Source organism: Elaeis guineensis, chromosome 6 (genome assembly GCF_000442705.2).
Source record: "Elaeis guineensis isolate ETL-2024a chromosome 6, EG11, whole genome shotgun sequence".
Taxonomy (NCBI): domain Eukaryota; kingdom Viridiplantae; phylum Streptophyta; class Magnoliopsida; order Arecales; family Arecaceae; genus Elaeis; species Elaeis guineensis.
The window spans coordinates 40,248,404-40,262,280 of NC_025998.2; the positions used below are offsets into that span (position 1 = coordinate 40,248,404).

Consider the following 13,877-nt stretch of genomic DNA (forward strand, 5'->3'; position numbering starts at 1 on the left):
AATAATAGTTATTTGGCAAGTTCATCATAAAAATTTTATCTTCCTTAAATGAACTCCTAAATTATGATGAAGTCCTTAGAACCATAATCAATCGATAAAGGAAGATTTGTCGGATGGTTCTTAAATTGTTCACGACCAAATGATAAGTTATTAACAAGGACGATAACTTATCAAGTGTAGGTCGCTGTATGTCATATGCGTTGGTTGTCCTCGTAACCAAGTGGTATGGAGACACTGGTATGGCATCTAGGTGAGATGTAGGAGTACATCTGCATTGAACATGACTAATATAACACTCTACTGTCAAGAGTAGTTAGCTAAGGTCAATGGGTATAAGTATCCCTCCGACCTGAGATCACCATGGTGACTTGCAAGCAACTCACTGTGCTTTGGTGTCGGACTGTCTATATTTTTAATATAGATTCGAAAGATTTTTGGATACAGTCAAGTACTTGTGAAGTCGGTGTGTGAGTAAAGATGAAATTGACCACTCCTGATTAACTTTAGGAAGAGAATGTCTCGCTGTGTTTCAATTTACCAAAACCTAGGCCTGGATAATCCTCGTGAGGAGTCACGAGATTTGTAAAATTTTGAGACACAATAGAGATGACTTATATGAGTGTTGATAGCATACTCGAAGTCATCTTGAGCATTATTGATCAAAAGGATGAATTATACGGTAACCATGGGTTAGGGTTCTTAGAATGTTGCTTTGCATACATTCGACCTATCTGGATGTCGGAAATCATTGCTAGATGGTTACTTCGACTGGTACAAAAATTGATTCCTGTGCTATCGACTTAGTTTCGAACCTATAGGGTCACACATATAAGAGATTGTAACCTAATCAGATGGTTAATCGATGATTGAGAATCATTCTAACGTTAAACGATCAATGTGATTGATGTTTGACCTAATGCAAGTGTTGCAGGAGGATCGATTAGTAATTGGATTGTTAATTGGCTCAATCTGATTGAGCAATTGGGCTGAGATCAAGTCTAATTGAATTTGATTCAATTAGAATTAGTTTGGATTTAATTGGATTAAGTCTAATTGGTTTATTGGATAAGCCAGTTGCAAGGGAGAACAAGTCCCTGTTCGACTAGGACTTGTATGCACCTAATTTCTAATTAAGTTAGGATTTAAATCATAATTAAATATAATTTAATCTAATTTAATTAGACTCTTAGTTAGACTAGGATCACCATTAATTAGGTTGCAATTAATTTGAATTGGGTTCAAAGAGCTTGACCTAATCTACAAAAGAATCCTAGTTAGACTAGGATTCCATCTCTTATCTTGCGCCACCTAAGAAACTCCAAGCCTATGCCACATATTTAATTTCAGATAATTTTTATGTGATATCCATGTCTAAGGAAAGTAATCTCACACCACTTATTCTAGAGATTTGGATCATATTTGATTTGGTTCAATATGGAAAGTAATATGGTTTATTATGGAAAGTGGTTTAGGTTCATTTCTTTTTTGAAAGAGTCCCTCTTCACAAGAACGTTTCCCTCTTCTCATGCGCCAACTTCCTCCATGCTTATCCCTTCTTTTTGTCACCCTTTTGTGCTTGTTATCAGGCTCTCTATAAAAATTAAAAGGCAAGGGGCATCCAAGAGTTGGACTCCTTGTTAGACTAGGTCTTATGACCTAGTCTACCTTATATAAAGTTGCCACCCCATATGATAAGAATAAGGAGTCAAAAATTGTTGGATTATTGATAGAAAAACCAGAGGAGAAAGAGGATGGCATGGGTGGTTTGAGGCACCAATATCCATGGAGGAGAGTCTTCTATCAAGAGATCAAAAGTTGATATCTTGTAGAGAAAGAAAGGTAAGAGAGAAGATTGTTTTCTCTTATTATTTTTCTTTCAGATTATTCTCTCTTTATTTTATATTTTTATATGATAAAAATTTGAGAAAGAAAGAGGGATGGCATGGTGGATTCATGCTCTAATGAGTTGGGGCATGGTGATCTAATTTTAGACATGATCTGATCATATTCTGATGAGAGAAGAAGAAGAAAATAAGGTCTTCTCTTAAGGTTTCTTTTAGAATCCTTCTTCTCCATAAATTATGAGATTTTTTTTATGAGAAAAATCAGATATCATAAGATCTGAAAATTTAAAAAATATCTAGAGAAGAAGGTCTTCTCATGTCCTAGCATAGAGATATTCTCAGTACATCAATCGTTGATGTACTGAAAGAGAAGATCTGTCTTCTTTTAGGATCTTTTTCTTTTACATATTATTTTTGATTTTAGGGAGGTCAAAAAGTTTGACTTCTCCCTTATTCCTCCTCATATTCTTCATCTCTTAGAATATCCAAGAGATCCGAAGAATATTTTTTAGATTAACCATCCGGAGGGATCCGCAAGAAGCTAGCTCTTCAAACGGATCTTCGTTCGACGAACCTCTGATTTTGTTGCAGCCTCGTGTGGATCACCTGTAGAGGTTAGACACGTGTGCGGCTCCAAAGGCAACAAAGAAAATCAATCATGGAGTTCTTGACCTGTATGAAGGTAAGAGATCTGATCTCTTCTCTTATCTAGATGTGATCTAGGTTTTAGATCTAAAACTATTTTAGATCTAGGGTATTGATTTGATCAATATCAAAGCTTTTATTTTTTGATTTATAAATACAATATGACATATTATAGGTCCTAATTGTAGGGTTTAGTAATCTGATTACATGCATTTGTATATTAAATTATTTAATTTACATATTTCACTACGTTATATTTCTAAATTATTTTGAAATTCATGCATGAAACCCTACATCTTTTCCAACACTATGTACTTATCTTAGACATCAAATTGATTGATTAGAATCAATCAAGTTAACCTATTGACCCATGCTCAAACCATTGAGCTGAATTAGGTCTTAAATCGATCGACAACATATGGCTATTAATCGATCTGACCAAACTTATAACTATTAGGTTGGTCTGAAGTACTCTTGACCCAAACTTAATCAACTTTTGAGTCTGTTTGATTAACTGCTCCTACTAGACCTAATTGAGCTACCCACACCCTTGACCTATATGATTTATGAAATTTATCAGATCTGAATTTCTAATTAAATCTTTTAATTTCATCTTTAATTCTTAATTAAGTTCATAGATCTAATTCAGATGTCAAAATAATTTTGTATCCAAAATAATTAAGTTTTGTATCTTATACAAAAATAATTCTATTCACAAAACTGAGTCGACTCACCTTGGACTTGAGTTGGCTCAGTATAGTGAGTCGGCTCAGTCATAGGGCTGAAATGACTAACTTGTGATAAACAGTAACCTGCTAGCCTCTGCCTATCAACTTAGTCGGCTAAGTCATAGACTGAGCCGACCCACTAGGGTGCTGAGTCAACTCAACAAGGACTAAGTCGATTCAGCAGGCGTGCCAGCAGGTTATAAGGTATCATTAATTCTCTACTGATCCATGCATGCATTACAAAAATAGTTCTAATTTAGATTGGAAAAAGTTTTTCATATCTAAACAACTATTCATGCATCACAATCAATCAAATCTAGGATTTCCAATCTAGAGTTTAGCAGAAATTAAGTTCTTTCCTTTCTCTTTTCTTTTTCATGAGATGTAACCACATGGCACCCCTACACGCCATAAGAGAATCCTTTTGAATGGACAAAAGAGGGACTTAATCCTTGCTTCCTCTTATGACCGGACAGATTTGGTGATAAACCCAATTGTACTTGACTATTTGAAAATTAACTAGATCTAATCTACTACATATCATATATGTAAAATCTAGTTCTATACATATCACATATATAAGAACTACATTAGATTTATCTAAAATATGCTGAAAAATAAATCTAAACTACTTTAATTCTACTGACTATATCAGATCTCATTTGATCAGATCTAATTTTGATCTATTTTTTAGATCTCAACTTGACTCTAATACCAGTTAAAGGTTGAGGATCACTCTTCGGATCGATCAAACTTGGCACAACAGAATTAAAATTTTTTTTCTCAATCAGACACCTAAAACATAGATCAAAAAGATAGATCGTTAATCAAAATTCAGCATGTGATAAAAATAAATTAAAACAAATCATTATCCTGCATGGATAGACGATCTCCACGATCTGATGATCTGTGGTAATGTTGAGATCTGCTGTTGAATCATGCATATGTCTAATCTCTACAGATATCCACTCGGACCTCCATCTAGGATGCTTTCTCCAGATCTAATCTGCCTTCTCCAAGGAGGATCTGGGGCTCTCTATCAACAACGATCTAACTTTCGAGGTTGATGGATCGACACTCGTCGCAGCCTTCGTCTTCCTTCGATCTAACAATGCCTGAACACCTTCAAGTGCACACGAGGACTAGCCCAACAACTTTGGGCATGGAGGATGAGAGAGTAGCCTACTCTAGGCTTGAGAAGAGGAAGAGGATATAGAGAAGTGGCAGCATTTCGAGTCTATATTAAAAGCATAAGCTACCGAACCCTTTTGAAGGGGTCCTTATATAGACAAGAAACCCTAACCTAACAACCATGGAATAGCACCCATTTGAAATCAGATTTCAGATAGGATGTTTTTAATTTTTTCCATCGAAAATACATCTCATCCACAAGGGGCGACACCCCTTCATTCCTCTCTAATTTCTTCATGAAACATTTTCATGAGAAATCATAGAAGGCGGGGATAGGTTGTTCCATTCAAATTTTAATTGGATCATATCCTCAATTGAATTTGAATGGCAACCTCCTCAACCTCTATCCTTATCCATATGAGGCAAACCATAATTGGATTCCTCAAACAAAAATTAGAAGAGGGCACATGCCCACCTCATTTCTTTCAAGAAAAACAATGCACAACATTTGCACGAGTAGGATAGGATTGGTTTCATTCAAATTCAAGAGGATCAAGATCAAAACAACCTTTATTTGAATTTAAACCTACCAAATTTGAATGGAAAACCAACTAAGAACCTCATCCTTATCCATATGTGGTGCACGCCCTCTGGATCTCATCCAGAAGGGGCATGTGTCCCTTCTCAATGAGAATATACGGAGAAAAAGAGAGAGGGCGACAACATGTTATCGCCCCTCCTTCTCGTGTCATCCTCGTGCACCCATTTGACTTCCAAATGGGTGCGGGTCCTTTAAAATTTGAATCAAATTCAAATTAGACTAAAAAAGATTAAATAGAACCAATTTTTGATTCCAAATTAAGAGCCCAATTAAATTAGGCTTAATCCTATCTCATAAGAAAATTGAATCCGGAGAAACTTGAGTCAAATCATATGCTAGCATGAATACCTTAGATCCAATTGGACTAATTGAGTCCAATTAAACAATCCTAGATCAAAGTTCTTTGTTGTGTGACCCCATAGGTACAATTCTGCATGGTAATGGAACATGTTGTGATCTCTATCATCAACATCATCAAAAAATTTTTCGATGGATCGAAATTCTTTCCAATTCAGTCAATTAGAATTATCGATCATCGAAATAATTCTAATTGATTCCATAATCCATCAGTGACACCTAGCAATATGTAGTGACGACCCATCAGAACTAAAAAAGAATCTCTAGATGCAGTTATCGTATAATTCGATTATTTTATCATGAGTCTCGACAGAATCAAGATTAAGATAAACTCGTCAAACCTTATATCTATCATATGATAGAATCATTCATTCGAATCCAAAATAAAACCCAATAGAAATATCTTTCGATCTTTCACATTGCCATGGCCATGGGCTTATGGATTCAATCTCATGATCTACATAGGACTACTCCTCTATCGAGGTCGATAGATCCTATCTTGGTGCAACTCAATTCCTACAATAAACATACTGCAACCAACATATACTTCAAAGCTCCAATGACTAGAAGATCAAGTTATAGTGTAGTCAAACTACAGCACCCTCAAGGTGAATGGTCAATGCATCTCAGATCCAAGAATTAGATACACAACCGCAGCTATGAACAAGTCACTGATAAGAAGGTAGATATCCTTATGACTGTTCGTAAATGGTCACGCTCAGTACCCCTATTCTTAACAAGCACCTATATTTTTGCTTCGATATCTCTACACCATAGATTCAAGACTTATCTATCTGAAGAAAGCGATTATACATCAATCTTCTAGATCGATCATTATTTTTGTGATGATCCTATGATTAGGAGCAATTTATGAGTTAACTAAAATTAGCACATGTCTCAAATTCTTAACTCTTGAGAACGTGTATTATCTTACTCATTAATCCAATAGACGATTCATAGATACTTTAAATACAATGTGAATGAAAATAACCTAATTTTTATTAATATTCAAAGTGAAATTACAAATTATGCCCTAAAAGTGTTTTATAAGTGTCAGCCAATCTGATTTCTAGGACATACATCCAACAGGGAGGTGGTGGCAAAGAGAGACTTATGGGAAGGAAAGCACCTAAGGGAGATTGGAGAAGAAATGCTGTCATTATCTCTGACTAGATGCCTTTTTGGAGATCTGTACAGAAGGAGAGCACCCAAAGGAGATGAAGGTTTTCTTTTTGGGAGAAAAGCGCTTGAGGGAGTTGTGGGGATGTGAGTTGGTCCCTTGAGGCTTTGAGAGCTCAATCTTGGTAGAAGTGACGAATAGAGTGAGGAAGAAGTTTTCTTCTTCAATAGCCAGAGATAGTATTAATAAATAATAAATAATATATTTTAGCAAAATAAATTATACCACTTCGATGAGATTTCCATGATCTTCTATGGGCCCCATTATGATGCGGCATCAAGGGAGGATATTTTGGAAGAACCGTTGGCTAAGAAGGAGATCAAAAAGTTGGTCGAGGATTGCATGAAGACCAGGAGATCAAAGAAGAGTCTCACGGCAGCGGAGTAGAATAAGAATTTTTAATCTTAGTCAATGGTGGAAGGCAGATAGTGGAGATGGATCTGAATACCATGATGAAGGCATTTGTAAAGCACTATTATCGAATGTTTGAGTCGAACAAGATGGGCCTGACGAACCTAATATAAAAAAATCACATCTTATGCATTGCATAGGATTATAAGTTAGTATTTATAATAGTAGTTGCTGGAAGCAAATAAATTATCTTATAGTGTAGAGATTGTTGAATCATCTTATTTGCATGATTCACATGACAATTAAGATAATGTACATTAGATTTACATATTGTTGGGCAACTTGGGTTGAAGTTTTCCTTTTTTTAATACACCGTGGTGCTTAGGCAGCATTTCCTAATACACCGTGGTGCTTAGGCAGCATTTCCTTTAGGAGGCTTATCTGTATTCCAAGTGCTCAGCTATTCATTTTCATCAATCTGCTGGAGGGCTATTGCACCATGATATATCGCCTTTGCTACATGTTCTTTGCTATATCATGTGCTTTTCAAGTAGATGTCTTGGGCCATTGCCATATTCCATCTTTTTTCATCATATGTGGCGGACCTTTATGCTTTCCTTCCTCAACTTCATCTCCACACCTGCGTTGCTGTCGAGCATATCTTTGGCTGTTATCGCTATTATGCTCCATGCTCTTCAGTTGTTTTATCAAATTGTACCTCATGTATGTGCTATATCTCTCAACATATATGTTTCTACATCAGGCTTATGGATCTTATTGCACGAATTTTTATCATATCATGCCTCTGGTTATTCTTACAGATACTCTTTGCTTTCAGCATAGATTCTCTGTTTACCCTCCTACACAGGCTGCACCATCGACTGCTGCCATACTGACTTCTCAGTTACTGAGCTTATCACTATCTATTTCTACCCTATGTTTCTTTGCTCTGTAATACCTGCTTTACCTGTATTTTGTATTTCTTCCTTCCTATATATTATACCGTCTGTACTCTTATGTAAACACCGTTGTTATCATGTTAATATATAGCCACTAGCATCTCTGTTTTACCAAATGAGGAAAGAAAACCATTCGCATCCGTTGAGAGCATGTACTGCAATGTCGAAATCCATAAATCATTAAACTACAAAACTTGGAATCGTGAGTTCTTTATTTGAAATTTAAAGAAGCCAGCACCATTCGGCACTATCCCGGTCCAAGGGAAAAAAATGCAGCACAAGCCCTGCAAAATTGCTCAAACTCGCTTTCAGATTTTTCGGAAACGAAATTGAATTATTGACACACTGACCCAACACGCTTCCAAAGAAGAACGCCAGCAGATGTATATTTTCTCTGGAAATTTTGATTCCGACAAAAAAGGGCAGAAAGAATCACAGGCCTCTGAGCTAACAAATTTCCTAGGAAGGAAGAAAAGAAAGCATAACAAGAATTAGATATACAAATAAATAGTGTAAAATTTTACTGAAATCAGAGGACTTCTCCCAGTCCAGAGATGCCAATAACACAAACCTCGCATCAGAGACGCTTGACCCCTAGAAGTTTAGCAGTAAGTTCCCAGGTCACAATGGCAGCAGCATTAGCAGGAAATGCCCTTACCAATGTCGGCCCAAGACCAGCATAACATCCCCTTAATCCCACTCTACTGTAAACCTACAACAGTGGATCCCCAATAAATCTCCTGTTAAGTAATAGGAAGAAAAAAGATAGAAATGCCATAGACATACCGAGTTTAGCATACAAAAAGGGTTACGGCTAGTATTTATATCAGGTGCAGTCTGGATTATTGTTTTTGCAACATCCAATGGTAAGACAGCTGACCAGAACTGCCCAAGATAAAATCAAAACGTGAAACACAATATAGTTTACTGTGATTCCAAAAGGCCTGGCTTCTCTATACTCACTGCAATTCCACCAAGTCCTCCACTAATGATGCCAATCCCTACATCCGTTAAAAGTTTTGACCAGTAGCTGTGGGTAGATGAAGGGGAATTCAGCCGCTTGTTCATGTAATAACGACTAAACTCGTAAGTGCTGAAGAACACTGCATTGCCAATTGATTCTCTTAGTAAAGTTGTTAAGCCACCACGAAATATACCCCTAACCTGAGAAAATAGTGGTCTATCTATCAGCACACTGAAACAGAGTGCAATAGTTGAAGAAAGGAAAGAAAAGAATAAGCTTACCCCTTCACTTTCCATGGTTTTAATGGCACAATCTAGAGGACCACTGTATTTGACATATGTTGCTGCATCCTTTCCCTGAACTTGCATTCTACACTGGAAGAAACTTAGCATTAAATGTCAAAAACAAAATGATTGAAAGATTAATCCATGCTATAAGGAAGAAAATAAGAAACAAGAGAGTAGTAAATGCTCACACCTTTACCAGCTCAGCTGGACACAGTACGAAGCTGATTATTGTTCCACCAAATGCTGCTGAAGGAATAATTACCTGGAGATGTGGTGTACTGCTCTGAGCTTCTCCCTGCATCGAAAACATACATCAAGCAAGAAAGTTATCATCCAAGAAGGTGATGATGTCTAGATCAATAGCATTGTGCATGAAATCACATTACCATCCTAATTCTTAAGCTAAATGAATTCAAACCACAAAACTAAAACTTAATAATTTTAACTCATTATCATTGACCTGTAATAACTGTTTTGTTTGAGAATAAATTCCAAAGAGAAGTGAGCTTTCAAATGCCATCCCAATAAAGGAAGATGATGCCCCCCTATATAGTCCTCTTACCTGTCAAAATTAGAAAAGGGAGATTGAATGAATTTTCTACAAGTAGCCGCATAAGGATAGAGAACAATTAGAGTGCTACAATTTGAACTGAATAACCAAATAGAGGATAATTTGCCACAAAAGTTTTCATAAAGCAGATAAAATTAATGATGGAGCTTTGGTTATAGACAGGCACTCCTTCAGAGTTTAAGAATGTGATTTGTCGATCATACATCCATAACCAACATAACACATCTTCGTGTGGTTGGCAAGCTATGTATCTCTCATTGACACACTTGTCCTAAGAAACTAAAATTTTGCATAATTTCAAAGAGGACAATAAGGGATGTAAAGTCTGTACTTGGAAGAGTGTATCAAAATTCATTGGTTCAGAAATAGCACATATTGGTTTCAGTCAACATATTTCATGATTGTCTAGAGATTGATAAATGAAAAATGTTTGCTGAATAACCATTATAGAGGAAAAAAATGAAAATACCCCAGAATAAGTGAAGTTTCGGTAAGGTTTTCAATATAGGAAAGTATTTAGTCAATTCAAAATGACTATGGTACAATATAAGCTTGGCATCACAAGAATTCAGATAAATTTACAAATCCAGGAAAAAAAAAATTCCAGACTTTTAAAGTTGCAATGCAAGGGTTTCCATTATTAAGCAGGCTCATCCAAAGTGTACACTCCCGCACCTCACAAGAATTCACCAACATGAACATTGCAACAGAATTGCTTCCAACAGAAATTTTCTTCCATAGGCACTAAATTTGGTGTTTGGCAACTGAAAAGTAGCCATCATGCAGTCACCATCTCCCGTCTTGCCTTCTGTCTGTTCCTTCACAAATATAGGGGTAAAAAATTGTTTTTTTGGGCCATTCTTCTACAAGACTTAGGATCAAAAATTGTTTGTTTCTATGTGAGGTCTTGTTTTTGATCTTTGTGATCTTTAAACATTGATATGGCCCTGTATAGACCACTGGTGAACACCACTACTGACCAGCCCCCATACAATACATATCAGATATTTTACTTGATTTCATTTCTGCCTATGTTAGGACCAATTGTTTGATCAGTATGAAATTTGTCATCTAGTTTGGAATTTTCATCGATTATGGCCATTTCTGTTTGCAACTAGCCTTACTTGTTTTGACTGTGAAATGCTTCATCTGAGCTGAGGACCATTGTTTTTACACTGTTGGCTCCCAAGGCTTTCCCTTCTGATGGAAGCTTCAGCACTACTGAAGGTTTTCAGCTTGGTTTGATGCTCAAAAGAATTAGATCTTGTTTGCCATTCAAAAGAGTTAAATTTGTCTGCTGTCAACTTTTCGCCTATTTGTGCAATCCTAAAAATTTATTCATGAATCAAACTGGATTCTTCATGGACCTTCTTGTTTTGTGATTTATTAATTTGAAGGATTTTCAGGATATGAAGTATACTTTACTCTTTTACCTTCTTTCATTTTTTGAAGGAGTTTTGAAACTTTCTCTTGTGCATTTCAGTTTTTAAAATCCTGTCAGGTGCCATATATTCTTCCCCATGCAACATAAGTTTGTAAAATATACCTTCATCCAAGGTGTTAAATACATGTGGCAATCACACAACACCTTAATAGCACTTCATTTTACCCAATGTTACTCTATTGAATTTGTCATCTTCTATCTCCCTGTTATTTCTTGTAATTGATGCAAGATAGTGAATATAACCAATCTGGGGTATCTGTTGTCCATAAATCAGATTGAAGCTTTATTCTTCTTTTATCTATATCTATATTCATTTTATGCATTTTGTGTATATTCTGCTGTACTTATCCTTATCCTTTCAAGTTTTGAACCATATTTCTGATTTACAATTAAAGTCATCCTTTGTTATCTAATGCTAATTTATCTGCACATACATTGTGGCTTCTCTTAACAATAGTAAACAAGCCACATGAAAGGTGAACTACTAGTTATGACTATTGCAATCTCTTGCCTTACCGTAGCTACTTCTAAAACTCGCCAATGCTTCTCTGTATAAAATGGAAAGAGAACTATGGAGTTGCTCCATGAACAATGTTTTTTTTTTTTTTGAAGATACATAGATTTAACATTGCTATAATTAGAAATTTTCATCAATTGTTTTTATCAGATTTAGATGCTTTTATTTCCTACACAATATTTTAAAAGCAGATTTTGTCCTCATGATAGTCTAAATGAGAAATCTTTAGAGCTCTATCTTCAAAGAATGACGCCATAACATGGATCTGCGTTATTTCTACAAGATAAAATCAGTGCAGCAACATACTCCTTCGTTAATCAAGATCCGACTGGTGCAATGCAAAGCATTCTTGTACTCCTTTACTTGTGTTTTAGTGTTGTGAGCTTGCAATTTCACCTGTCATATGAACAGCACATGATTCAATGCTCATAATAAGAATCCCAGAAATTTTAAAGAACAAGCAGTAAAAACAACATAAGATGCACGGTATGCAACTAATATCATATGACCTTCTTAAATTGGAATACCAAAAATGTCATGCAAGTTTAAAATAGTTGATGCAAAAAAGCAATAATCACATCAAGATGCTATCATCAATCATCATATCCATGTGTATGTGTGTGTGCGTGTGCACACCAAAAGAAGAAGTAAATATCTCTTTTCAGAACTATTAATCCAGAAAGCCCATATCTGATTAACTATAGAGGATGACTTCACAAATTCCTTAAATCCATAATCAGTACTTATCCTTATGGTTGCAAAACCACCAAAGCAACCGCACAAGCAACCTAGTATGAGTCATTCAATCGTCCTACAATATATCTACTTCATTTATACTAACAAATTCTGCACTACTTTGACATGCCACAACCATATGCACTGAATGTTTTTTCACAGTCAACTTATTAATAATTAAGAACAGGTATATTTTAATTTGTAAAATACATAGTAAAATCATAAACAAAACATATAGAAGCTATAGCTCCTGACATGCCATTGTCGTTTTAGCTCAGATGGTTGACAATGCATAGCTCCCTTGGTCCGCCATCTTACTAGAGGCTGAAGCTTAGTCCTATCAAATGAACGAACTTTTCGGGACACTTATTTGCAATCTAATGTAATTTTTAGTCTTATACGACATGCTCCAGTTTCCTGTCAGTCCAATCTGATGCATCTTTATTAATTTTATTTCTGTAGATGACCCGTAGATCGAACTCTTGCCAGAAAACAGCGGTGAGGTGGAAGATTCTTCGACACAACCACAGTTCACAGATTAACAAGGAAAGACATCAATAACAAGGAAAACAAACCAACTAAAGTGGAAGATTCTGGATACCCCAAACGGAATTTTGCGATAGCTAGGGCACCACTTCTTGAAAAGATTGGAACAATAGATAAAGGCGAGAAGGGAATGGAAGAGCGGTGAATATATAAGGAAGGGGAAAGCACCGACCTTTACCGTATCGAAGGGATGGCCGGTGATGACCGTGGCAACGCCGGCGGCGAAACCGGCCGCGTATTCCTTGGCGGCGTCTCCAGCGTCCATCGCCCCTCCCTTCTTTCAGCTCCGCAACGGATTACATAACACCATTCTTAATATAAGGGTTTCCACCTCTCAGGCTCTCGAACCGCGCCGCTGTCCCTCGGAGGTCCAGATCCCACACTACTTCGCCGTCGGGAAACGCCAAAGTTCTCGCGCCGCCGGCTTCAACGCTTTGGCAGTCTTTCTGTTTTTTTTTTTTTTTGGTAGGACGTGACATTCGGGACAGATGGGGGGCCCACACACGTGCCAACAGGGCACATGAGATGCCAGTTGGCCGATGAGTGGCTGAGATGCTACTTTTTTTTTTTTTCCTCGAGGATGTCAGGGAACCAAGCCACTACTGGGCAGAAATTAGAGCAGGCTCATTGAATCAAATAAAGAAATGGTCAAGCCTAAGCCAACCTAGAGAGATTCATGTAATTTCAGATTTTTGGGGTTAAATGCTGCAACGAGAAGTCCAGTGAGAGCTCCATTGAAGTCAAAAGTTTTGCCTACAAGAATGCATCGATAGATAAAATTTCTGCAGATGAACATGTATCTAAAATGGTGCTCATTTGAGCATAAAAAATTCTACAGAGGCCTACAAAGAAGCAAAAAGCACATATGTTAGAATTTGATGTCTCGAAATTCGATCTATATTGAGCTTACAACGAAATCCGCAGTGAAAAACGGAGTTCAACGAGATCAAGATCATTCCAAATGGAGCTTGGATGGAGGAGATACGAGCTTTTGAAGTCGGTACGAGATCTGAGGTG

General features: G+C 36.6%; 1 protein-coding gene across 1 annotated transcript; it reads right to left on the reverse strand.

The window, feature by feature from the left end:
• Nucleotides 1-7,938: 7,938 nt before the first annotated feature.
• On the reverse strand, nt 7,939-13,309 carry LOC105034101 (mitochondrial arginine transporter BAC1). Its single transcript, XM_010909126.2, has 9 exons — nt 13,033-13,309; nt 11,886-11,975; nt 9,508-9,609; nt 9,238-9,342; nt 9,042-9,134; nt 8,760-8,960; nt 8,583-8,681; nt 8,368-8,508; nt 7,939-8,255 (listed from the first exon to the last, which is right to left on the reverse strand). The coding sequence occupies exons 1-8, from the start codon at nt 13,123-13,125 to the stop codon at nt 8,374-8,376; spliced, it is 918 nt and encodes a 305-aa protein (XP_010907428.1). The 5' UTR covers nt 13,126-13,309; the 3' UTR covers nt 7,939-8,255; nt 8,368-8,373.
• Nucleotides 13,310-13,877: the final 568 nt, after the last annotated feature.

Bases quoted from the DNA above. Each gene is read 5' to 3' on its own strand.
- LOC105034101 (XM_010909126.2), bottom strand. From the start codon at position 13,125: ATGGACGCTGGAGACGCCGCCAAGGAATACGCGGCCGGTTTCGCCGCC. The intron at 11,976-13,032 runs GTCGGTGCTTTC...TTCATATGACAG, and splicing joins ATCCCTTCGATACGGTAAAG to GTGAAATTGCAAGCTCACAA. The intron at 8,509-8,582 runs GTATGTCTATGG...CCACTGTTGTAG, and splicing joins CTTTTTGTATGCTAAACTCG to GTTTACAGTAGAGTGGGATT.